The sequence below is a fragment of the Onychomys torridus genome, chromosome 1 (assembly GCF_903995425.1).
Source record: "Onychomys torridus chromosome 1, mOncTor1.1, whole genome shotgun sequence".
Lineage (NCBI taxonomy): Eukaryota > Metazoa > Chordata > Mammalia > Rodentia > Cricetidae > Onychomys > Onychomys torridus.
This window is the reverse complement of record NC_050443.1, coordinates 105,111,764-105,137,506: the sequence shown is the minus strand read 5'-3', so window position 1 is coordinate 105,137,506 and position 25,743 is coordinate 105,111,764. Positions and strand designations below refer to the sequence as shown.

Genomic DNA, 25,743 nt, shown 5'->3' with positions numbered 1-25,743 from the left:
CAATCTCAGCACTTGAGAAGCAGAGGCAGCGAGAATTCTATGAGTTCTAGGCCAGCCTGATCTACACAGAGTGAGAGCTCCAGGCCAGCTCAGGATATATGGTGAGACCTTGTTTCAAAAAACAAAAGGACATGTACGCAAATACCTATGTGTAGGCAAAGGAGAAAATCTAGAAGGATACATATTAAACTGGTGTTATATTAATACAGAGATATTAGATTAAAAGTTTCTAATTCACATAAAAAATTAATTAGTTTATAAAATGATAGGCTTCCTAATGGTATTTTGTTTCATTTAACAAATGGTTTCTTGAGACAGAGTTTCTCTGTGAAACAGTCATGACTGTCCTGGAACTCACTTTGGAGACCAGGCTAGTCTCGAACTCAGAGATCTGCCTGCCTCTGCCTCCTGAGTGCTGGGATTAAGGGAGTGTGTCATCAAAGCCCAGCCCTAATGGTATTTTGTTTTTGTGGGTATTTTGGTTGTTGTTGTTGTGTTTTGTTTTGTTTTGTTTTTTTTCTGAGACAGGGTTTCTCTGTGTAGCTTTGTGCCTTTCCTGGAACTCACTTAGTAGCCTGCCTCTGCCTCCCCGAGTGCTGGGATTAAAGGCGTGCAACACCACCGCCCGGCTGGTTTTTTTATACATTTTTCATTTTGGTTGACTGTCTCACTTGACCATCAGCTCCTCTCCTGTCTCTCTGATCCCTTTAACTCCTGTACCCCTTCCACTTTGATAGTGCATGTGTTCTATTGTCCTCTCCACCCTCTCACTTCTTAGAAAAGATTGATTGATTTATTTGGTTTTATGAGACAGGGTCTTTCTAGAACTCACCATGTAGACTGATTTTTTTTTTTCATCCTGCACATAAATACAGTGTCCATGGAGGCCAGGAGAAGGTGTGGGATGTAGCAGGCTTTCTTTGGGCCTCTAACCAACCTCCAAATCATGACACAGACATTGGAGCCTGTCCTGGAACTTGCTTTGTAGACCAGGCTGGCCTCGAACTCACAGAAATCCACCTGCCTCTGCCTCTGCCTCTGCCTCTGCCTCTGCCTCCCGAATGCTGGGACTAAAGGCGTGCGCCACCACTACCACGCAGCTTCATCTCTGTTTTGCCTCAGGCCTGTTCACCTTTCTTTCATTCTCTGTGTCCTGCTTGCATGGCTTCCTCCATGTCTGGCTGGCTGGTGGCTGCCGGGCTCTCTGGCCCTGGGTGTCTCCCCTCTTTATCTTCCTCTTTCTTCCCTCTCTCCTGAGCCTAGCTTCCTCCTCTTACTTATTCTCTCTGTCCACCAGCCCTGCCTACCCTTCCTCTGCCTAGCTATTGGCTGTTCAACTTTCTATTAGATCAATCAAGTGCTTAGGCAGGCATGGTGAAACAGCAGCATGTTTGCATGATTAAACAAATGCAGCATAAACAAATGCATCACACCTTTACACAGTTAAACAAATGCAGCATGAATAAATGCATCACATCTTTATATAGTTAAACAAATGCAGCATAAATAAATGCATCACACCTTTACACAGTTAAACAAATGCAGCATAAATAAATGCATCACACCTTTATGTAGTTAAAGTAATATTCCACAGCAATAGGATCCTCTGGAGCTGGAGTCACAGAAGGTTGTGGGCCACCCTACATGGGTGCTTGGAACCAAACTTGGGCCTCTGCAGGAACAGTGTGTGTTCTTAATGGCCAAGCCACCTCTCCAGACCCCACCTCCTCTCTTAAAGCTTCTTTCCCCCATCTCATGGACCCCTTCCTGGCCTTTACCCACATATACAACTGTCCACACATTGAGCAATTAGAAGCCAGGATCTGCATATGAGAGGACATACGTTTGTCTTTCTAAGGTGGTTATTCACTTAATGTAGTTTTTTCCGGTTCTAGCCCACTTTCCTGAAATTTTCCTAATTACATTTTCTTTAGAGCTGAATAAAACCCCATCGTGTATAAGCACCACACTGTGGTTATCCACTCACTATCTGTCTTCATTTCCCGGCTGTTGTGAAAAGATAGATGTGGGATGAGCAGGTGTCCCTGTGGTGAGCTCCTGGCTTCTCAGTACACAACCATGAGTGGAACAGCTGGTCGTGTGGTCGTTTTTTTTAAGATTTATTTATTTATTATGTATACAGCATGTATGACTGCAGGCCAGAAGAGGGCACTAGATCTCATTACAGATGGTTGTGAGCCACAATGTGGTTGCTGGGAATTGAACTCAGGACCTCTGGAAGAGCAGTCAGTGCTCTTAACCTCTGAGCCATCTCCAGCCCTGTTTTTGTTTTCTTTTAAAACAGGGTCTCTCTATGACATAGTTTATGTAGTCCGGCCCGGTCTGGAACTCGATATGTAGACCAGGCTAATCTAGAATCCACAGAGATCTACCTGCCTCTGTCTCCCTAATGCTATGAGTAAAGGCACAGGTTTCCACATCCTGCTATTTTTAATGTTTTTGTTTGTTTGTTTGTTTGGTTGGTTGGTTGGTTGGTTTGGTTTGGTTTTTTGAGACAGGGTTTCTCTGTGTAGCTTTGAGCCTTTCCTGGAACTCTCTGTGTAGCCCAGGCTGGCCTCAAACTCACAGAGATCCGCCTGCCTCTGCCTCCCGAGTGCTGGGATTAAAGGCGTGCGCCACCACCACCACCTGGCCAGTTTTTTTTTTTTTTTTTTAACTTTATTATTTTATTTGGGTGAGTGTTTTATACATCTGTGCACCACTAGTATACCTGGTGCTCTCAAAATCCTGCATTGGATTCCCTAGAATCAGAGTTGGTGATGGTTGTGAGCCGCCAGGGGTGCTGGGAATTGAACCTAGGTCCTCTGCAAGAGCAGCAAGTGCTCTGAACCACTGAATCGTGTCTCCAGCCCCTATTTTAGTTTTCTAGAGAAACATCTACACTGATTACCACAGTGGCTGTGCAAGTTCTCACTCTGGCCAGGAATGGATAAGGGCTCTCCCTTTCCCACATTTTCCCAGAATTTGTTGTCATGTTTTCTTGATGATAGCCATACTGACTGGGGTGAGATGGAATCTCAAAACAGCTCATTTTTAGTTAATTTATTGGTATGTGTGTGATGACATGGAGAGGATGTGCTGAGGCATAGTTGGCTCTCTCCATCCATATTTTGTGGGTCCCAGGAATGGAACTCAATCGCCAGCAGTGTGCAACAAGCATCTTTACCCACTGGCAACTCTCCAGCCCTTCTCAAAGCAGCTTTTATCTGCATTTCCTTGATTGCTGGGATATCGGACACATTTGAGAATATTTAGTGGCCATTGTATTTCTTCTTTTGAGAACCACCTGCTTGGTGCATGTTCCCATGTGTTGCCGGACAGGTTGGTTTGTGTATAGTTCCCTCTGTCTCTGTCTCTACCTACCCCCTCTCTGTATGTGTGCATACTGTGTGGGTACATGCTCTCTGATGCTCTCGGCCTTCCTCTTTTGAGACAAGGTCTCTGATTGAACCTAGGATTTGCCCTTTGGCAGCCAGGTTGGCAGCCAGCAAGCCTCAGGGATCCCCCATCTCTGTTCTGCCCCCTTCGCAGCACTGGGTCCTGTGTGAGCTGTCACCTGGTATTGTGATGTAGGATTTTACCCACTTAGCCATCTTGCCAATCCAAAACGCACACGAGTGCTACATAGCTGAACCCAGGTGCTCAGGCTTACATAGCAAACGTTGTTACCACTGAGCCTTCTCCCCAGCCCCTAGGTTCTAGTTTTTATAATTCTTCCTTTCTTCCTCCTCCTCCTCCTCGTCCTACTCCTCCTCCTCTTCCTTCTCCTCCTTCCTTTTCTTCCTCCTCTTTCATGTTCTTCTTCTCCCCCTCTTCTTTCCTTTTGTTTTTTTGAGACTGGGTTTCTCTGTATAGCTCTGGCTATCCTGGAACTCTCACTGTAGTGTAGATCAGGCTGGCCTAAAACTCAGAGATCTGCCTGCCTCTGCCTCCTGAGTGCTGGGATTAAAGGTGTACACTGTGCCAAGGTTTTTTTTTTTCTAATGGTTTATTTATTTTATGGGCTCAAGGGGCAGCTCATAACCACCTGTAACTTCAGCTTCAGGGTATCCAATGCTGCCTTCTGGCCTCCAAGTGCACCTATACACATGTGGTGCACACACATTTAAATAAGAGTAAATATTTTTAAAGATGTTTGTCTTTAATTATGCATTTGCATATGTGGGTATGTGCACAGGAGTGCAGTTGCCCATGGGGGCCTGAGGAGTTGCATCTCCTGGAGCCAGAGTTGCAGGCAGGTGTGAGCTGATGTGGGTGCTGGGAACTGAATTCAGGTCCTCTACAGAACAACACATGATCTTAACCACTGAGCCATCTCTCCAGCTCCTGCAATTCTTCATATATTCTAGACATGAACCCTTGTCCAAAACAGCTGGTGAAGAGTTTCTCCCATTCTGCAGTCTGTCTGTTCACTTTGTCCGTAGGTTCTTTTGTATGGAGAGGCCTTCTAATTTTATAGAATACCATATGTTAATTCTTGGGACTATTTCCTGTGCTACTGGGTTTCTAGCCAGACATTTCGTTCCTATATCTAAATCCTGAGGTGTTTCCGTTTAGCAGTTTCAACATTTCTGTTTATTTTATTTCTAAATTTTACTTTATTTTATTTCATTTGTATGAGGGCTTCACCTGCATGTATGTCTTTGCACCATGTAAATTGGTAGTAAAGCCAACTTCACAATCTTAATGCTGCCGGTCCAGGAGCATGGGAGGTCTTTCCATTGTTTAGAGTCTTCAACTTCTTTCATTGTCTTCAAGTATTTCTTATACAGATCTTTCCTCCTTGGTTAGGTTTATTACTAGATGGTTTATGTACCGAACATATAAGGTGACAGTGTAGTGGGTAGCCGTTCCAGCTTTGACCTGGAAATACCACCCCCATTGAGGCTTCGGTAACTGTCACGCCTACAAGATGGAGTTGAGAGAGGAAGCTGAAGACCCAAGATCTGGATGGGGAGCTCTCTTGGTTCCTGGACCTGGGACCCTGGAGGTAGACTGAGCAGAGTTCTCCAGAGAACACCGCTGGACTGCGCTACACCTTTCCCAGACCCTGTTACCTATCCCTTCATTTGTAAGTTACCCCACAAAATAAACCTCCCTTTTAACTACATGGAGTGGCCTTAATATTTAAACCAATATGACAGAACAGGTTTTCAAACAAATGTGACTTACTTTTAGCAATATACTGTTATGGGTCTGGGGTCATTCAGAGATTCACCAGTCTAACCATTAACAAATTGTAACAAGGAAGAGGCTTTTATTTCATATACTGGCGCCAGGTCTACTTACTCCTGGGACTCAGGATTCCAAAGTATCATGCCCAGCCACCTCAGTAGGGATTATAAAGGTAAATAAAACTGAGTTACAGTCTGTCTAAGTGCAAGCAGAAGGTCCTCTGGAGCAAAGCAAGGTTTGTTTACAGAAGCAGAAACAGCAGTTGACCTTATGACCTTGCATAAACAACAGTTTTGTTAAAATTATACAAGAACAGGCAATTACAAAAACCAACCCTTAACAGCCCTTACAGTTCTGAAGTCCAATATTGCTTTATAGTTCTCTTAAGAACAGTAATTTAAAACTTTTAAACACAGAGTGAGCCATCAACATAATGGTAGCCATCCCAATACATGTAAGCCTATGTCTAGGCAAAGGGGAAATCTAGGAGAGTAAATATTAACATGGTTCTACCAGTTAAGTTTTTCCAATTCATTTAACTTCCTCATTCTTCTTCTTTTATAAAATTATTTTTATTTTATAGATGTGGGTGTTTTGCCAGCATGTCTGTGTACCACACACATGTAGTACCTGAAGAGGCCAGAAAAGGTCGTCAAATACCCTAGAACTGGAGTTATAAGCAGTTGTTAACTGCCATGTGGGTGCTGGGAATTGAACTCAGGTCCTGTGAGAGAGCAGCCAGTGCTCTTAATCACTGAGCCATCTCTCCAGCCCCTAACATCCTCATTTTTCTATGACAACATGTTGACTGTATAAACAAATAAATGAACGAATATACATACTTCTTTGGTGTGGGATGGTCTTTCTGTTCCCTGTGAATATGTGTTGCTATCATAAAGAAGCTGCTATGGCCTATGGCAAGGCAGAATAGAGCCAGGCAGGGAATCCAAGCAGAGATACAGGGAAAAGGAAGGTGGAGTCAGGGGAGATGCTGAGCGCTGCTGGGGAGCAAGATCTAATGGAACACAGGTAATGCCACAAATCCATGTGGCAAACATAGATTAATAGAATTAGGTTAATTTAAGAAGAAAGAGCTAGCTAGTAATAAGCCTGAGCCAAATACCAAAGAGTTTGTGATTAATATAAGCCTCTGTGTGTTTATTTTATAAAAAAACAAAAACAAAAACAAAAAAACCAACCAAACAAACAAACAAAAAACAGATGCTGCCCAGGCAGGACCAAGAAACTTCAGTCTACACTTCTTGGTTTGTTTTGACTTTGTTTTTTAATTATTATTTTACATGTATGGATATTTTGACTATCTGTAACACCTGTCTGGTTTTGTTGTTGTTTGTTTTCCTTTTCTTTCTTTCTTTCTTTCTTTCTTTCTTTTTTTTTTTTCGAGACAGGGTTTCTCTGTGTAGCTTTGGAGCCTGTCCTGGATCTCGCTCTGTAGACCAGGCTGGCCTCGAACTCACAGAGATCCACCTGACTCCATCTCCCCAGTGCTGAGATTAAAGGCCTGCGCCACCGCAGCCTGGCTGTATGCTGTAACACCTGTCTGTGAAAGGCCTGCTTGCCTAGTGTTGCCAGAGGCCAGAAGAGGTTAACTGACTCCCTGGAACTGAAGTTACAGAAGGCTGTGAGCCTCTGTGCGGGGCTGGGAATTGAACCTGGGAAAGCTTCTGATGCTCTTAACATTGACTCATCTCTTCAGTCTCTTGATTTCTTTTTTTTTTTTTTGAGACCGTGTTGCTGTGGAGCCTCAGCTAATCTGGTATTCACTATGTAGCCCAGGCTGGCCTCAAACTTTGGACAATCCCTCTGCCTCAGCCTGCCAAGTGCTGAGATTATAGGTGCAAGACACTGCAACTGGCTGCATTCTGCTTTTATTTATTTATTTATTTATTTATTCATTTATTATTATTATTTTTCAATGAAAGACTCCCTCATGAAGGATAGATGGGATTTGGAAACAAACTAGATATATTAGCAGAGGATTCGAGTAAGAAGAGTTGGATTACTTCCTTTCCTCATTCTCTATAGTTTAATTTAAGACAGGTCTCAGCCAGGTAGCGGCGGCACACACCATTAGTCCCAGCACTCGGGAGGCAGAGGCAGGTGGATCTCTGTGAGTTCAAGGCCAGCCTGGTCTACAGAGTGAGTTCCAGGACAGCCAGGGCTACACAAAGAAACCTGTCTTGAAAAATAAACAAAAAAGACAGGTCTCAGCATCCAGCTCAGACTGGCCTGGAACTTGAAATTCCCTGGCCTCAGCATCCCAAGTGCTAGGATTACACACAAGGACGAAAATTCATAGGCTTCTTCTTCTGTCTCTCCCTTCTCAGAGCCAGGAATAGAATCCAGGGTTTCACACTTCACACTCCAGCTTCCCACAAGCCTGTTCAGTCTGCTGAGAAATAAAGAGGAAGGGCAGTGGTACCCTGAAGATGGATGTAATTATCCCTTTCTTTTTCTTTCTTTCTTTTTCTGAGACAAGGTTTCTCTGAGTAACCGCACTGGCTGTCCTGGAACTCACAGAGATCCGCCTGGCTCTGCCTCCCGAGTGCTGGGACTAAAGGCGTGCACCACCACTACCACCCGGCTAATTATCACTTTCTTTTGCTTGTATCGAATATAATTCCTCTGTGGACACTGTTACCGTGAGTGCTGTGAGGTGTGCTCATAACTTTCTTTCTAATCCATGGATGCTAACCTAAAATTCTCCCTGTTTGGGTTGTCAGAGGTGTTCTCCAGCTACACAACTGCACATGCGCAATTCAATAGCTAAGCAAGGGGTCTTACGTCATCTGTGTGCTGCGTGATTACATAATGCACACAGCATGGTCACGCAATCTGCGCATGTGTGGTGTAAGCCCACAGGCACTTTGTGCAGGAGAATCATTAAAAAGCCGGTCACATAGCCCAGCGGTGGTGGCGGCACGCCTGTAATCCCAGCACTCGGGAGGCAGAGCCAGGCGGATCTCTGTGAGTTCGAGGCCAGCCTGGTCTACCAAGTGAGTTCCAGGAAAGGTGCAAAGCTACACAGAGAAACCCTGTCTCGAAAAACAAAACAAAACGCAAAACAAAACAAAACAAAACAAAACAAAAAAGACTAGTAGTTGTCTAGCCAGGCCGTGGTGGCGCACTCCTTTAATCCCAGCACTCAGGAGGCAGAGGCAGGCGGATCTCTGTGAGTTCGAGGCCAGCCTGGGCTACAGAGCTAGTCCAGGACATACTCCAAAGCTACTACAGAGAAACCCTGTCTCGACCAAAAAAAAAAAAAAAAAAAAAAAAAAAGCCAGTCACAGACTCCTCCTCTCTCTCTTCCCCACCCCTCTCTCTCCCTGCATGTGTCTTTCCCAGATCTGGTCACTCTCTTCTGTCCTCCCCCCTCCCCCCACTAAAGCTCTGATACTGGGTTTTCTCGTGCCTTGTGACCTTTCTCGCACGTTAACAAGCGCCATATTTAAAAGCAACAGGAGGTTCATACAGAAAGCAGTCTCTAGTTTTAGCTCACACCCCACTTGTACTGCAGAGCTTCTGAGAGAATTAGCAACTTCTCCCATAAGCTCACAGCATGCCCTAGGCACTATTCTGAAAGCTTTATGTGTGTGCACTAGCCCACATGCTGTCATCTTCATTATGTCCTTTTTTATTGGTTTGCTTATTTTGTTCGTTCGTTCGTTTGTTTTTTGAAACAGGGTTTTTCTGTGTAACCCTGACTGTCCTGGAACTTATTTAGTAGACCAAGCTGGCCTCGAACTCACAGAGATCTGCCTGCCTCTGCCTCCCAGTGCTGGGATTAAAGGTGTGTGTCATCACCAACTGGCTTTCCAGTCTTTATGAAGGAGAATTATCAATGAAGCATTGAACAGATAATGAAACAGAGTCACTGAAGTGTTAGAGGAAGAACCCACAAGGTCACACAGCCCTGAGTGACCATCTGTCTCTAGAGTCATGTGGACAGCTGTGCTGGTTAGGTTTTTGTGAACTTGACACAGTTTGGAGTCATTTGGGAAGAGAGATCCTTAGTTGAGGATTTGCCTTCATCAGATTGGCCTGTAGGCAATTCTGTTGGGTTACTCAGAGAAACCTTGTCTCAGAAAAAGAAAGAAAGAAAAAGAAAGGGATAATTACATCCTTCCTCAGGGTACCACTGCCCTTCCTCTTTATATCTCAACAGACTGAACTGTTGGGGGGCATTTTCTTGATTAATGATCAATGTAGACGGGCCACCCCTGGACAGGTGGTCCTGAGGTATTGTCTTAGTCAATGTTCTGTTGCTGTGAAGAGACACTATGACCAAAGTCACTTTAAAAAGAAAGCATTTAATTGGGGGCTTGCTTATAGTTTTAGAAAGTTAGTCTATGATCATCATGGCAGGTAGCATGTCACCAGGCAGAAAGGCATGGTTCTGGAGCAGTAGCTAAGAGTTTATCTGATCCACAAGCAGCAACTTGGCCTAGTGTGGGCTTCTGAAACCTTGAAGCCCACCCCCAGCGACACTTCTTCTCCCACAGGGCCAAACCTACTCCAGGAAGACCACACCTCCTGATCCTTCCTAAACAGTCCATTTACTGGGAAACAAACACACAAACATAAGCGTTTATGGGGGCCATTCCCATTCAAACCACCACAGGTGTATAAGCTGAGCCTTTGATCCCAGCACTTAAGAGGCAGAGGCAGGCAGATCTATGTGAGTTCAAGATCAGCCTGGTCTACGTATTTCGTTCCAAGACAACTAGGCTACCTAGAGAGACCTTGTCTCAAACTCAAAAACAAACAAACAAATTACAACTACAAAAAAGAAGAAGAAAGGAAAAAACAAGCAAACAAACCTGAGCAAGCCAGGAGGAGCAAGCAAGCCAGAAACAGCGCTCCTCCAGGGGCTCTGCTTCAGGTCCTGCCTCCAGGTCCCTGCCCTGTTTGAATGCCTGACTTGACTTCCCTCAGAAATGGACTGTGGTTGGGACATACAAGCCAAACAAATCCTCTCCTCCTCAAGCGGCTTTTGATCATGGTTCTCACCACAGCTCCAGGAAGCAAACGAGGACACAGTACGGGACGTGTGAGTTGAATTTGGCAAGAGCTTTAATCTCATTTGATAGATAAGGAGAAAAGCTCAAAGACATGACTTTCCACTCCTCTTCCTCCTCCTCCATGTGTGTGTGTGTGTGTGTGTGTGTGTGTGTGTGTGGTGTGTGTGAGCTAGGGTCTTCACTAATACTAAGCAAGAAATCCCACCATTAGCCTGGTGTGGTAGCACACACCTATCCCAACACTCAGGTGTCTGAGGCAGGAGGTTACTGATGTCTAGACTAGCCAGGACTCCATAGCTTGACAGAACAGCAGGATGGTAACTCTGCTGCGGCGCTACCCTGCCACCCAGGGTGATTTTTCTTTTTCTTTTCTTTCGAGACAGGGTTTCTCTGTGTAGCTTTGCCCCTTTCCTGGAACTCTGTAGACCAGGCTGGCCTCGAACTCGCAGAAATCCCCCTGCTTCTGCCTCCTGAGTGCCGGGATTAAAGGCGTGCGCCACCACTGCCTGGCCCAGAGGTGATTTTTCTGAGGTTGTGTAAGGAGAATAGTGCCAGATATGTGGTTGAAGCAAGAAAAAGGTATGTGTATGATAGCTGAGGATGTAATTCCGTCCCAGAATACTTGCCCAGCATCCACAAGACCCTGGATTTCCATCCCAGCAACACCCCCCCACACCCTCTAAAATCATTATATCTCTGTGTGGTGCATGTACATGAATGTGCACCTGTGCGCGTGCGCACGCGCGCGCGCACACACACACACGCACACACACACGCACATACACACATGCAGGCAAGGCCAAACTTTGTGTCTTTCTCTACAACTCTCCACATATTGCCTTTAGACGGGGTCTGTCACTAGCTGGAAGGTAGCCTTGCCCCCTGGCTGGCTAGCAAGTTCTCAGGTCCACTTGTCTCCACAGTTCAGAATTGGTATGGTGACATTCCCATCGGTCTGAGGCACTGGGTCCTTGATATGGTGCACCCATATATCAACAATACACATTCACTTAGGAGTTCATGCTCCCTCCACTCCCTACAGTATGGGGCACACGTGTGATCCCAGAATTTGAGAGGCAGAGGTAGAAGGATCACTGCAGGTTTAAGGCTGGGTTGAGATTCACAGTGATATCCTATCTCAAATAAACAACAACAACAAAATACCAGAATAAAACAAACCCACCAATATGCATGGAAACCACAAGTGAAAAGAATACTTTAACGCGCTATTGAAGCTGCCTTAGGCAGGGATAGGGCAAGGAGGGGGCTACATGGTGTACAGTCCCCTGTGGACTGCCTTGGTCACTGCTCTGTCGCTGGGAAGAGACACCATGACCAAGGCAACCAAAGAAAGCATGTAACGGGAGCTTGCTTACAACTTCAGAGGTTTACTCCATTATCGTCCTGGCAGGAAGCATGGTGGCAGGCATGGTGCTGGAGCAGTAGCTGAGAGCTACATTCTGCTCCACAGGTGGAGAGAAGCTCAGCCTGGTGATATCGGTGAAATTATTAAGGCCACTCCAGGTAGTTAAAAGGGAGGTTTATTTAGTGGTGTAACTTACAAATGAATGGATAGTTAGGTTGCAGGGTCTGGGAAAGGTGTATCATAGTCCAGCGGTGTTCTCTGGAGAACTCTGCTTGGTCTACCTTCAGTGTCCAGGTCCAGGGACCAAGAGAGCTCCCCCATGGGAACTCGGGTCTTCAGCGTCCTCTCTCAGCCCTGCCTTATAGGCGTGACCATTACCAAAGCCTCAATGGGGGTTGGAACTTCCAGGTCAAAGCTGGAATGGCTACCCACTACATGGTATGGGCTTTATTTATTTGTTTATGTATTTATTTAGATTTTTTTTTTTTTTTGAGGCAGGGTTTCTTTGTGTAGCTCTGGCTGTCCTAGAAATCACTCTGTAGACCAGGCTACTCCCTATTATTATTATGGTCCAGCCTTAATAATGTTCTTCCCTGGGCCCAGAAGAGAGCCATGAACAGCAAGAATTATTTTCAGGAAAAGAATCTAAGTACACCGAGCTCTTAGTCCATCTCCTTTATTCTTCTGGGATAAAATCCTATCTACACAGCTTCAGTTCTGTTCTCATGCCTAGCTCCTTTCTTCCCTGATTTCTCTCTACATTTATCTGCTGTCCCCTCTAAGTTCTATCTTAATTCTCTCGTGTCTTAGTTCTGTCCCATCTTGGTCCTGTCCCATCTTGGTCTTTCCCATCTCGTTCGTCCCCATCTGGCTCTTCCTCATCTTCCATCTCATTCTTCTAGTTCTCCATCCAGTTCTCCAGTCAAAATCCTCCCTCAGTCTCTGAGGTTTGCAGTTATACACCCATGCAATAGCAGTGTTCTAGCTACCAGGCTTGAATTCTTTTTTAAATTTATTTATGTTTTATGTATGAGTGCTCTGCGTGTATATCTGCAGGCCAGAAGAGGGCATCAGATCCTATTACAGATGGTCATGAGCCACCATGTGGGTGCTGGAGAATTGAACTCAGGACCTCTGGAAGAGCAGCCAATGCTCTTAACCCCTGAGCCATCTCTCCAGCCCAGGCTCAAATTCTTACAGAGTCATAAAGGCAGACAAGAGTTTTCCTCAGGCAGTGACCATCAGGCTTTCTTTTACAACCCAAAAGGGGGGAGCGGTAAGGGAGGAGGTCAATTGAGACCTAAAATCAGTTAATATATCAGAAAAAAGGAATTTATGTGCTCAAACTACATTCCTAGAGGTGGTTAGGTAAATGTTAGGAGCGTTAGTATAAATACCACTAAGGCTGAGTAAGAAAGGAAGGCCTGAGCTTAATTTACCTTAATTCAGGAGATTGCTTGGCCTTGGATGCTTAATAGGTATTTTAGGTAAAATACACTGTTATGAGTTCTTGGTAGCATACACAGCATACAAGAAAATCATTGCAGAAATTGGCTAATATATATACAAAAGCTAAAATATCACTAAGACTTCTTAAGCCATGGCTTGACCTTGGGAAAAGTCCTTGACCTTTCCAAGTAGTAGCTTTTGTGATAGTAGCTGAATTGTATTAGGTTGTCCTGTGGCTTGCAGCAGGCTAGCCTGGAACTCATAGAGATCCTCCTACCTCTGTCTCCCAAGTGCTGGGAATGAAGGCATGAGCCACCACTACCCAGATGGGGTGGGCTTTTTTAACCTCAAAGCCTACCCTCAGTGACACATTTCCTTCAGCTAGGCCACACTTTCTAATCTTTCTCAAATAGTGCCACTCTCCAGTGACTAAGCATTAACTATTTCAGCTGATGGTGGGACATTCTTATTCACACCACTACACTGTCATACCAGAATAGTATGGACTGGGCGTCACAAACAGCAAACAGGTGCAGTCTCACAGTTCTACAGTTTGGAGTCTTAAGGACAAGTGGGAGAGGGCTGGTATCTGGTGAGGTACCGTGGAATATTAATTTAAGATGTGTTACATTCTTTTGTGCTGTGGAATATTTGTTTAATGGTGCAAAGAAGTGTTACATTTGTTTGATTAAATAAAATTAACCTGAGGTCAAGAGGCTGAGTCAGCAACTAGCAGACAGGAAGTGGTAGGGTTCTTAAGTGGGGGTTGAGCAGGAGGATGCCCTGTATTTTGGGAGACTCGAGCAAGGAGAGAAGGTTAGCTGCTTGCTGTTCAGCCTCTCTGAGTGAGCAGAATTTCACCTCAACCTTTGAATCCTGAGTTCTATAGAGGGATAGAAATATAGATAGTTTCCTTTGCTACTGCCTGTTAGGATAGCAGTTGCTTCAGGGGCAGCCACTGTATTTAATGAAAAACAGCAGTGAGGCCCTCTGTTGGGTTGCAGAGCCACCTTCCTGATGTATCCTTACCACGCTTTCTCTCTGTGCCTGGGGTGGAAGGAGCAGTTTTTCCCTCTTTTAAGGCTCTATATGCAAATATAGTCACACAGGGCTTCAACGTATAAATGGGGGAGGGGAGCACAACCATAAAGTTCGGTTTGCTGTACAGGCAAAAGGGGCTATAGTAAGTAAAATCCAGAGAAACAGAGAAGCCAGGCTAGATTGCGCAGGCCTGTAACCCCAGCACTGGGAGACGAGACAAGATGGGAAGGTCTAGGCCATTTGGGGCTACAGAGGGAGACCCTAAAATAGGGTTAAAGTGGAGAGTGAGCAGGGTCCAGATGAAACAGGCTCATGTAGACATGAGACGGCTAGTTTTAAAGGTCCAGAAGAGTCCATTTACACACCCAAAGTCACCCAGTTCAATGTTACAAAGTTCGTCTGTTCTAGCTGATGGGATCTAAAGCCCAGGCCATAGAAAACTCAGAATGATGCTGATGATATGCTGAAATAGATGTACTTCATTTTACCTTAAGGAAGCCGGGGTCAAGAGAGGTCAAATGACTTGTCTAGGGTCACACAGCAAGTCTGTGGTAGATCTAGGTTTTGTTGGGGCCTCTTTCTAACCCCAAACCAAGGATCTTTGTTTTGTTCTACAGACTTCTGGCCTTTATTCTGCTTAACTTATTTTTCAAGCTCATTTTTTAAATTTATTTTTATTTTATGTGCATTGGTATATGTATTGCCTGCATGTATGTCTGTGTGAGGGTGTTGGATCCTCTGCAACAGGAGTTACAGGCTGCCTTGTAGGTACTGGGAATTGAACCTGGGTCCTCTGGAAGAGCGGCCAGTGTTCTTAATACCTGAGCCACCTCTCCAGCCTCATTGTGTATGTGTGTGTGTGTGTGTGTATGCATCTAATAGATCAAGTGTTATGAAGCATGTAGAATGTAGAAATTAGGAAGACATAGTCCCTGCCCTCAGAGTTCTGCCAGGGGATCAGACACAGGTAAGCAAATGTGGGCATTGGAGGACCTGAGGAAGGTGCCAGGTAGTTTAAAGCAGAAACAACTGAGGAAGGTCTCCCTGAAGGACTGCTCACCTGGTGCAGAAAAAGGAAGTGTTAGGGCTGGTGGTATAGGTCAGTGGTGGGTGCTGGTCTTTGTGGTGGCTTAAATAAGAATATCACCCATGCCAGGTGGTGGCGGTGGCGGCGGTGGCGGTGGTGGTGCACGCCTTTAACCCCAGCACTCGGGAGGCAGAGGCAGGTGGATCTCTGTGAGTTCCAGGCCAGCCTGGGCTACAGAGTGAGTTCCAGGACAACCAGGGTTACAAACACACACACACAAAAGAATGTCACCCATAAGCTTGGGTATTTGAAGATTTGGCCCCCAGTTGCACTGATTAGGAAGGTGGGCCAGCTTTGCTGGAGGAAGTACATCACCTGAGGGGTCTTTCAGTGTTTGCTGCCTGGCCCAACTTCCAGTCCCCTCCCCCCCACCCCCCTCCCCAGCTTTTTTTTCCAGACAAGGTCTTTTTATGTAGCCCTGGCTGTCCTGAAACTCACTCTGTAGACTCAGAGATCTCCCTGCCTCTGCCTCTGCCTCCCGAATTCTGGGATTAAAGAGGTGTGCCACCACTGCTGTGCCCATCTGTCCCTGTTCCTCCACCACCACCACCACCCCAACCCACCCCGTGGTTGAAGGTGTGATTTATTAGCTTCTTGCTCTGGCTGTCTGCTCCCATACCCTTAATGACGGACGTTTATCCTTCTGGAACCATAAATCAAAATAAAAATTCTTTCTTCTGTAAGATACTCTTGGTCAAATAGAGTTTGAGGCTAGCCTGGTCTACATGAGACCCAGTATCAAAAACAAAACAAAATAACTGCAATCAAGGCCTGTAATCCTAACACTTAGAGTGTCAAGGTGGTAGGCCTGAAAGTTCAAGGCCAGCCTGGATAGATAGCGAGACTCTGTCTCAAAATATCCAAAATCCAGGGAGCTGGGAGTGTAGTAGGAATTGAGCTTGGCAGTTCCCAACACTTGAGTTCAATCCAGCATTACCACCCCTGAAAAAGAATCCCTGCTTCCTCCAACCCTAACGTTGTTGTTCACAAACCCCCTGGAACGTTTGTCTTTTATCTTTGGCTCATCTTGCTAATCCCTCCCCAGACTTGCTAAGGAGAACTTCTTGCTTCCTTTCTTTCTGCTCATACCCCACCTCTCACCATGATGATGGGGCCACACTGGGGCTTGGCATAGAGACCTGTGGAAAATGAAAGGGCTGAAGCTATCTGCAGGGAGAGAGAAAAAGATGCATCAGGGCTGTAGAGGTGGCTCAGCAATTGAGAGCGTGTGCTAGCTTCCAGGGGATCTGAATTCAGTTTCCATTATCTGCAGGCAGTTCACAGCTACCTGTGACTCCTGGTCCAGGGGATCCAATGCCCTGCTCTGGGGCACTCATGTGCACATATCCCCATGCCCAAAGAATTAAAAATAAAAACCTTTGGATTAAAAGAAAGGGACTGTAGTATGGGTTTCTCACCTCTCTTTGCGAAGCTCAGCTTCCTGCACTGCCCCCCATCCCCACCCCACCCCCAGCCTTGTTTGATATATTCAACTTCCTGCCCCACCAGAGGAAGTGGGGAGCAGTACCAGGTGCAGCGACAAGCAGCAGAACCATGGTGAGTTCTGGGGCCCAGGAATCTAGGCATCTGGGGTCCAGCCCTCTCCCCTGAGGGTCCCCAAACCAAAGTGAACCCACAGTAAGCGACTTCCCAGGTTTGGGGCTCAGGTGGTGCCGGGGCACCCCTTGCCGTGTCTGGAGCCTTCTGTTGTTGCTCTGCACCCCCACAGGACAAGGAGTACGTGGGCTTTGCAGCCCTTCCCAACCAGTTACACCGCAAGTCTGTCAAGAAGGGATTTGACTTCACACTCATGGTGGCAGGTCCGTGGGTCTGGTCTGGAGAGATGGCGGCGGGATGCACTCCGGAGGTCCTGGCCATCCTCCCAGCTGACTAGTAGGCCTGTCCTGTTCACAGGGGAGTCAGGCCTCGGGAAATCCACCCTCATCAACAGCTTGTTCCTCACCAACCTCTATGAGGATCGGCAGGTGCCAGATGCCAGTGGTAAGATCTGCCCCCCTCCACCACCCCTGCAGGCTCCCCACCCCTGCAGGCTCCCCACCCCTGCAGGCTCCCCACCCCGCTGCTGTCCTGGTCTTCTCTCTGTGGTGTCCCTGGCCTCTTCCTCTGTCCCCAGACTGCATTCTTTTTCTTTTGGTCTGGGGACTTGGATGGCCACTGGTTTTCTCTGAGACTGTTTCCTCCCCTGGAACGGAGCCCTGCTTCAGAGCCCTGCACAGCCAACTTCTCCACACCCACAGCACGCACCACACAAACCCTGACCATTGAGCGCCGAGGTGTGGAGATCGAGGAAGGAGGTGTCAAGGTGAAGCTGACCTTGGTGGACACGCCTGGCTTTGGGGACTCTGTGGACTGCTCAGACTGGTGAGGCGGGGGATGGATAAGAGCTAAGCCTCTCTTCCACTATGGAAGAACAAGGATCCATTGCGGGCTGGTTTGTCATGGCTCCTTGACCTAAAAGGAGGAGGCACCTGCTTCTGGAAACAATCTGGCCCAAAGTATCCAGTGTTTCTTCTTCTGAGAAAAAGGTTTCTTTGTGTAACTCAGGGGCCTGAAATTCACTCTGTAACCCAAACTGGTCTTAAACTCAAAGTCCTCCTTCCAGGATTACAGACTTACTGCATGGCTGATAGGTGCTGCTTTTTTTTTTTCCCAGTTGCTTGTTTTTGCTTTTTGGGATGGTGTCACATTAGCCCAGGCTGGCCTGGAACTCACTATGTAGGCCATGCTGGCCTCAAATGTGGTAATCTTCCAGCCTCAGCTTCCTGAGTGCTGGGATTACAGGTGTGGAACCACCTCACCTTGATGTCTCATCCATGCCCTTTCCAGTTGCCCCTGGTGACCTTGGTTGGAAGCAAAGAACTTTCTTCCCACCCACAGGCCTGGCTAGCTCCATTCTGTTCCTTGCCCTGTGATCTTAGACTATGCCTGTCCCCACACTCCAGCTGGCTGCCAGTGGTCCGATTCATTGAGGAGCAGTTTGAACAGTACCTCAGAGACGAGAGCGGTCTCAACAGGAAGAACATCCAGGACTCCAGAGTGCACTGCTGTCTCTACTTCATCTCACCCTTCGGCAGAGGGTCTGGAGGGCACGAGGGGGAGGGGGGTCGAGTGACTGGGGAGGCTGGAAAAACCTCTGCACTCTGGAGCTGAGCCCTGATCAATTCCTGCTGCAGGCTCCGGCCCCTGGATGTGGCTTTCCTCCGGGCAGTGCATGAAAAGGTCAATATTATCCCCGTCATTGGCAAAGCAGATGCCCTGATGCCTCGGGAAACTCAGGTCCTCAAGCAGAAGGTATGGGTGAAGCCTGACCTTCAGCACTAAGTGAAAGCAAAAGCTCTGACTGAACCTCTGCTTTGACTTTTTTTTTTAAATCTTGAGGTGGCCTTTTTTTAGAGCAGGAGTTATTAGGGCTAGACTGGGGGTGGCTGGTATGAGGAAAGGGTGTATGAACCTGCAGCCAGGTCCCTAACAGCTCTGAACAGAATGACTATACAGCCCTGGAACTAGATGCTTGCCTAGGGACGGTCTGAGGAAGAGGATGGCCACCACAACTCCTGGCATCTCTTTGGCGTGACTCCCTGCCCCGCTGTCTTTACAGTGCCTTCCCCTGTCCCACTTCCGGGGATCTTGATGTCTGTCCTGTCTTTCTGCATTTCTCGCCATCTGAGGTTTGGTTTTGGTCATCTGCTGTGGCCACCTCTCACTCTCTGTTCTTCACGTCTTTCTTTCTCTCCGACTACCCAGTATCTCTGTACCTCACTGTTTCTGGCCATGCAGTGTCGGTTGGTCACACCTCAGTTTCTCCCTCTGTCTGCTCTGAGATCCGGGACCAGTTGAAGGAGGAGGAGATCAACATCTACCAGTTCCCAGAATGTGACTCTGATGAGGATGAAGAATTCAAGAAGCAGAATGAAGAGATGAAGGTTTGACGGCCGGACGTGGAAGGGGCAGGGAGGTAGAAAGTAGGCGTGGAGGTGAAAGCCTTGAGAAAGAGGTGTGTGCCCAGGAGGAGCCAACGTGACTCCTGATTCCGACCCTGTAGGGAAGCATCCCTTTCGCCGTCGTTGGTTCCTGTGAAGTGGTGAGGGATGGCGGAACCCGGCCAGTGAGGGGACGCCGCTACTCCTGGGGTACCGTGGAGGGTAAGGCCAGGATGCGCTGAGAGCTTCAGGGAGCTCAGTCTGCGCGCTATGTGAACCTGGAGGTGGGCTCTAGTAGTCCTGGGAGTTCCTGGAAGCCACAAGAGGGATCGATCCTCGGGCTGCAACAGTCGCATCCTCCCAGAGGGCATAGTCTAAGGCTGGAGTTTGACGGAAAGCTACCCGCCCGCCCCCTAGTGGAGAACCCACATCACTGCGATTTCCTAAACCTGAGGCGGATGCTGGTACAGACTCATCTTCAGGACTTGAAGGAAGTGACCCACGATCTGCTCTACGAGGGCTATCGGGCTCGCTGCCTGCAGAGTCTGGCTCGACCTGGGGCTCGGGACCGAGCCAGCCGCAGGTGAGAGCCGGGCTACTTTGGTACTTCCAAGGCGTTACTCTTTGGGCAAGCCTTCCTGACTGGTCCGGTACCAGGCTTAACCCGCCTCCCAGGTCCAACTAAGGCTCTCCCACTCCGTCCCTAACCTCAGGGACGAGGTCCCGCCCCCTACACCCAGAATTCGCCCCACGGCTAGACCCACAGCTTGAGACCCCCTGTCCTTGTTTTCTGACACCCCCCCCCCCCCTTCTAGCAAGCTTTCCCGGCAGAGTGCCACAGAGATCCCGCTGCCCATGCTGCCTCTGGCTGACACTGAGAAGTTGATTCGCGAGAAAGACGAAGAGGTGAGCGAGCACATCTCTTTCCCTCTAATCAGCTCCCTAGATCCCATTCCGGCCTTGCCCGGTCCCATTGCTTGCAATCTTGCCCCTCACAGCTGCGCCGCATGCAAGAAATGCTGGAGAAGATGCAAGCTCAGATGCAGCAGAGCCAGACTCAGGGCGAGCAGTCAGACTCACTCTGAGATCCTCACCGCGGCCTGTCGGCTCACCGCCAATCTCCGGTCCCATCCCTGCTCTAAACTGCCCAGCGCCCAATCCGGAGACCCAGAGGGTAGGCCCGCCCTCGTATTTGAAACAGGTCCCTCCAATCCGGAAGTTTGTAGCCCTGCCCACATCTACCTTCTGTGCTGTTCAGAGGACCGCCCTCCGACTCCTGATGGCTGGTTCCACTTAGGGTGTCCCTGTTCCTCTTAGCTCTCCATGTAATAGAAACTGCTTCCCCCACCCCACCCGAGCTGCCCGAGTCTTCTCAGCAGGAATGGAGCTGCCCGCGGTGGCCTCCCGGCCACTAGTCTTTCCATCCCTGCCTGCCTCGCTGGGCAGCGCTTCTGTCTCCTGCCTGAGTTCGCGCATAAACATGCTGAAGTCGCCACCAATTAGAAACAAAGACCAGTTGAGTTTTATTGGGGGTCGGGTGAGAGCTGGGGAGGCTAGATGCCTATCTAGGTCTTCTGAGACCTCGGGTCCCCTATTCCTGGTCCTTAGCGTCACCGTGTGTGATGACATAGCAGATGTTCTTGTAGTCTACGTTGCCGCCCACATCTGGAGGGAAGGCTGCCCACATGTTCTTGATCTGTGGGAAGATACAGGAGTAGGTCTTGGACCCGTCCTCGAACTCCCATTGTTAGAGTCCTTCCCCTTCCCGGCCCTCCCCAACTCACCTCCTCCTGGGAAAATCTGTCACACTGTGTGGTAAGCAGCTCCTCCAGGCTGAGAAGGTGACATTCGGGGAGGTGAGGTTGGGTTCATGAGTCCTGTCCCCTCTCATTTCATTCCTTGCCACCAACCCCCCAGTCTTCCCTGAAACCAGGGAGGCTCTTTTAAGTTTGGCTCACCCCGCAAATGCTGTGGCCTCCTGTCTCAAGTTTCTCCTCTTACTTGCTGTGAAAATGTAACCCTGTGGCTCAGTCCCTGCTCACTCATTCTGTCAACCTCGGACCCTTTCATAGGGACTTAAGGAGACTCTAGTGGAGCTACAGGGGTGGGGGGACACTCACAACTGCTTCTTGATGGTGCCCTTCCCCTCTGGGTCCAGGACCTTGAAGGCTCCAGTGATCACATCCTCAGGGTCCGCACCTGAAAGGTCAGAGGACACATGAGTTCAGCAAGGCCCTGAAGGTCGAGGAAGAGGCATCTATCTAGGGCCTTGGACGGAGGACATTTTACTCACCCTTAAGCTTTTCCCCAAACATGGTCAGGAAGACAGTGAAGTTGATGGGTCCACTGGCTTCCTTCATCATGGCATCGAGTTCCTCATTCTTCACATTGAGACGGCCTGAACAGGACAAGCAACAGGGGTTGGAGTTGGGTGCAGGGGACCAGAGCTAAACTTCCCATAAACATATATCAACGCATTCACTTTTCATGTGGGCAGACTGAAGCCCAAAGCTGCTGGATTCCCCTCAACATCCACAGCTTTCACTGTTTATGGATGGCAATAAGTAAGGGCTCACCCATGGCTGCGAAGGTGTCCCGGAGATCCTCCTTGTCAATAATGCCATCCCGGTTCTGGTCGATTACCGTAAAAGCCTGTGGAGGGTAGGGGTGGGGACAGATGAAGCCAGGAACGGACCCAGGGCTTCGGCGTTGCTGCCCCAGGCAGATCAGATTCTGGCTCTCCGCCAGCTGACCCCCTCTACCCTTCAGAGGAGTGGAGGAATTCTAAACCCTCCTCCTCCCCCAACAGGTGCACTTTCTGGGGGGGGGGAGGCTTCCCTCCCTCACCTCCTTGAACTCCTGGATCTGAGTCTGGTCAAACATGGAGAAGACATTGGAGCTCCCTCCTTCTGCTGCTGCCCTTCTCTTGGCCTTCTTGGGTGCCTGTGAGGGTAGAGGTTGAGAAGGAGCGTTCACAGGCCTGGACCCCCCCTCCCTCCTCGGAGATAACCCAGACTTGTGTTGTTAAAAACAAGGTCTCTCGTATAGCCCCCGGACTTGCTGCTTAGCTGAGGATGACCTTGATCTTCTGATCTCTTGCCTCCATCTCTACCTCCAAGTGCTGTTACCAGGGTCATCCTCTTAGGCTGCCACATCCGATCTTATTTGGTTGCTTGTGCGTGCTAGGCAAGTACTACCAGTCAACTGAGTTACATCCCCAACCCCTTTTTTTTCCTCTTAAGACATGGTCTCACAGCCAGGTGTGGGCTAATCCCAGCACTCTCATGAGGCAGAGGCAGGCAAATCCGCAGTGAGTTTGAGGCCTGCTTGGCCTACAGAGTGAGCTCCAGGACAGCCAAGACTGTTCCACCAAGAAACCCTGTCTCAAAAGCCACAAGAAAAAAAATAGACATGGTCTCACTAGTTAGTCCTGGAACTCATTATGTAGACCTTGGCTTTTCCTTTCACAGAGATGCTGGAATTAAACTCCCGGGTGCTGGAATTAAAGACATTCATCACCAAGCCCAGCTCCTCCTTCTCTTTCTTCTTCTTCTTTTTTTCTTTTTCTTTTTGAGACCAGTTCTTATTATATTGCTCAGGCTGGTCTTGAACCCCTGGGCTCCAGTGATCCTACCCCTCAGCCTTGAAAGCAGTTGAAATTATGGGCATACATCACCACCATGCCTGGTCAGATCAGAGTTCTTTGAGTCCTTTCTTCTAAAGTAACTTGTTTTGCATCTCTTGGCTAAGGGGACTTCCCTTGGCTGCATCACTAACGTTCTAGCTATAACTCCCAGGTCCCCTCATCCTTTCGAATAAGTGCCCTTCTCGGGATCCTTGGCCTGCTAACTTGGCACCCATACCTGCTAGCTTAATCCGCTCATTGACCCTATCTGAACCTCTAATTCTCACTTATCAAATGGGAGTGGGATCATCTCACTGGTCCAAGGACTTTAGACAGAGGACAGAAAGGGATGGAATGGACTTGGAGCAGGTCTAACGCCCTCCCCATGGTTGATATCCAAGCATACTATCCTTGACTGAGTCCTTCAGCCCACTACCCTATCCTCTGGCCCCATTCTGGTGCTGAGAGAGGATTCATATCTTACCTGTAATCAGACTGAGAAGCACCAACTTTTGTTTTTTTCTGAAGGGCGAGGCTACCCTGAGCTAATAGTTTGGACTACAGCTGGGGATTCTCACTCACCATGTCTCAGATCTCCTGGGGGCAAGGCAGAGGCTCCAGCTGGAAAAGGCAGAGAATCTGCTTGGGGCAGCTCTTCTGGGGTTATATAGTCCTGCCCTCACAGTCCTTAATATACCATGGTAACCTTAGCCCTGCGGATACCCACCCCAGATACTAAAATAGCCCAGCTCAGGGGCCTCTCCTTTCTTGGAGGCCTGCAGCAGCTGGAGCCCAGAAAGGGAGGAGGGAGTAAGTCTCGGGATGCAAGTCTCATTAGGATAGGCAGGAAGGGGTGTTCTTTCTCCCAAAGGGGGACTGGATTGTGCCAGAAATCAGAGGGGCCCCAGGCAACCCGTAGTTCTGGGAGAGATGAACCAGACCTTTGAGCCCCTAAGTGGGGTGGTTCAGGTCTAAACTCAGTAAGCATGTATTGCAGACCTACAATGTGCTTGATTCTGCGGGTTCGCTTTAGCAAGTAGGCAAGAGATGACAATAACAAAGTCAATGGAAAGTAAGGAAGTGATTCAGGTGAGGGTGATGGGCAGACACACAAGGCAGAAGGCACAGCACATGGATGAAGGCCAGAATTGTGACGGGGCCAGATGTTAAGGGTTGGTGAGCAGATACTTGGGGTGTTCAGTGACAAGCAGAGATGCTGGTGAACTTGGGAAGGGTTGAAGCAAAAGAGGTCCAGTGGGAATCAAGGCTGGACCTCAGAAGAGAAGAGACAAAGACACCCAGATGGGAGTGTTAGCTGTCACCTTCTCCTAGGTAGCATAGCCAGTGACTTGTCCTTCCTGGGAAGGAACTGGCTTGGCTGACTTTGGGACTTTTAGGTACCCTCTCATAATGTTCTGGGCCTCAGTGCCACATTCTCCTCCATGCAGTAGAAGTCTAGGGAACTAGCAGCAGAGGAAACCCCAGGTTGGCAAGGACACCCATCTCCTCCAGCTCCCTAAAGGACTTGATGTCCTGAGGAATGTGTCCCCTCCCTTCCCCTCCTCCACTCCGTGCCAATGCCACTAAGACATTTTCTTTTCTGGGCACTGGGGCCCAGCCACCTGTTGTCTCTAAGAAGAGAGAAGGAGCCACCCTAAACTTAGCAGCTGCCCTTGGCCTCCTGCACAGCCCCTCCCTGCCTCAGTTGGCGGCTGTTTTGCCTTATATGGGTACCATGGGGGGCTATGTCACGTTAGTGGGTTCTGGGAGGTGAGAAAGACTCCAAAACGGGAATGGAATTGGGGGGATGCTCAGTAAACTTGAATCCGATGGAAGGCGGGAAGTTGAAAAGAAGATCTGACAGGTCATTACAGGGTCTGGGTTTGAGTTGGGAGCGGGGGAGTGAGCCAACAAGACTGGGGAGCTTCAAAACTCAAAAGCCAGTGGGGAACTGGGAAGTTGAGGGCTAGGTCTCACTCGAATTTGAGAGTGGCAGATGCTGTATGCATTTGGGGGCCTACTAATCCTGGGGCTCAAGAGAACAGAGGAAGGGGTGTTTAGAGGCTGGGTTAGCTCCCATGAGGTCTGGTCTTTATGGTTTTGGCCTGAGGGAAACCTTGAGGGCTCATGAAATTGGAGTCTAGGTTAGTAGATAATAAGAGCTGAAGAGCTGTCATAACGATAGGGCTTGGTTCTTGAATCCTCCAAAGAACAGGAATACAAATATGGAGGGTTCTTGGTACTGGGGATTCATAGATTTGGGTTCTGAGATGGAACCCTCGAGAATGAGAGGGATAAAGTTTGAAAAATCGCAGCGTTCGGAAGAGAAGCTCAATTTATATATGAGAATTTGGAGAAACCTGGTCTGAGTTTCCTGCCTGAAACAGGGAATTCAGAGGGATGAGCCTTTTAGAAGACTCTGACTATAGTCTAAGTAGAGGCACCGAGGTGGAGAGCACCGGGTGAGGGCACTGGGTTTGTGGTGCAGCTCAGGAGCTGAATGAATGGGGGGGCCCTTTTGGAAACCCAAGAAGGCCAGCATGAAACTCTTATTGGCTCGGATCCGCAGCGATGCTCCAGGCCCCGTCTCAGTGATGTCCCCAGCTGTCACCTCCTCTCGCGCTTGTCTCGGGTTGTCACTGACTATTCTTGCTCTGGCACCGCCTGCTGGCAGCATCCCTGCCCCTCGAAGCTACCATTTGCTGAGAGTGCCATCTATCTTCCTGCCCTTCTGCAAAGTAAGAAAGACCGTCATTGGCTGATCAGTGAAGCGCAGGTTCAGCCCGCCTCGCTCTAGCTGTCATTCCTTCCTACCCTCTCAGGAAGTCGAAGAATTCTTCAGCTCTTTCTATTGACTGCTGATGCTGTCATCACAGGAGTAGACGTGACTGTGGGGCAAGTTGACCGCCTGGACCCTTTTTTCATTGGTTCCCTTTTCTCCGTTTCTATTGGCCAAGAGGTCCTAGGCCCCGCCTCTTACTGCCCAGCCCCGGCCT

At 48.4% G+C, this 25,743-nt stretch overlaps 2 protein-coding genes across 4 annotated transcripts in view; one reads left to right on the top strand and one right to left on the bottom strand.

The window, feature by feature from the left end:
- Septin1 (septin 1) overlaps window positions 1–20,626 on the top strand; it is a 25,175-nt gene extending 4,549 nt beyond the window's left edge. Inside the window, exons 1-11 of one of the 2 annotated variants that reach the window (XM_036194697.1) lie at window positions 16,675–16,738; window positions 16,911–17,001; window positions 17,096–17,182; window positions 17,440–17,563; window positions 18,145–18,279; window positions 18,376–18,493; window positions 19,024–19,125; window positions 19,245–19,344; window positions 19,540–19,705; window positions 19,938–20,028; window positions 20,121–20,626. In XM_036194697.1, coding sequence (XP_036050590.1) covers window positions 16,736–16,738; window positions 16,911–17,001; window positions 17,096–17,182; window positions 17,440–17,563; window positions 18,145–18,279; window positions 18,376–18,493; window positions 19,024–19,125; window positions 19,245–19,344; window positions 19,540–19,705; window positions 19,938–20,028; window positions 20,121–20,207 — 1,104 coding nt within the window. In that variant the 5' untranslated portion in view covers window positions 16,675–16,735 and the 3' untranslated portion in view covers window positions 20,208–20,626. Of the gene's footprint in view, window positions 1–16,674; window positions 16,739–16,910; window positions 17,002–17,095; window positions 17,183–17,439; window positions 17,564–18,144; window positions 18,280–18,375; window positions 18,494–19,023; window positions 19,126–19,244; window positions 19,345–19,539; window positions 19,706–19,937; window positions 20,029–20,120 lie in introns of those variants that run through there. The other variant, XM_036194705.1, reaches the window with a different exon arrangement.
- Window positions 20,624–25,743, bottom strand: Mylpf (myosin light chain, phosphorylatable, fast skeletal muscle). 2 transcript variants are annotated; one of them, XM_036194726.1, is made up of 9 exons: window positions 25,562–25,743; window positions 25,359–25,478; window positions 23,330–23,368; window positions 21,970–22,065; window positions 21,699–21,774; window positions 21,416–21,520; window positions 21,243–21,321; window positions 20,907–20,955; window positions 20,624–20,818 (listed from the first exon to the last, which is right to left on the bottom strand). In XM_036194726.1, exons 3-9 carry the CDS (start codon window positions 23,330–23,332, stop codon window positions 20,714–20,716), a joined length of 513 nt encoding a protein of 170 aa, XP_036050619.1. In that variant the 5' UTR covers window positions 23,333–23,368; window positions 25,359–25,478; window positions 25,562–25,743; the 3' UTR covers window positions 20,624–20,713. The 2 variants fall into 2 exon arrangements, with proteins under 2 accessions (XP_036050619.1, XP_036050610.1); XM_036194717.1 differs by having other exon boundaries at window positions 25,359–25,743.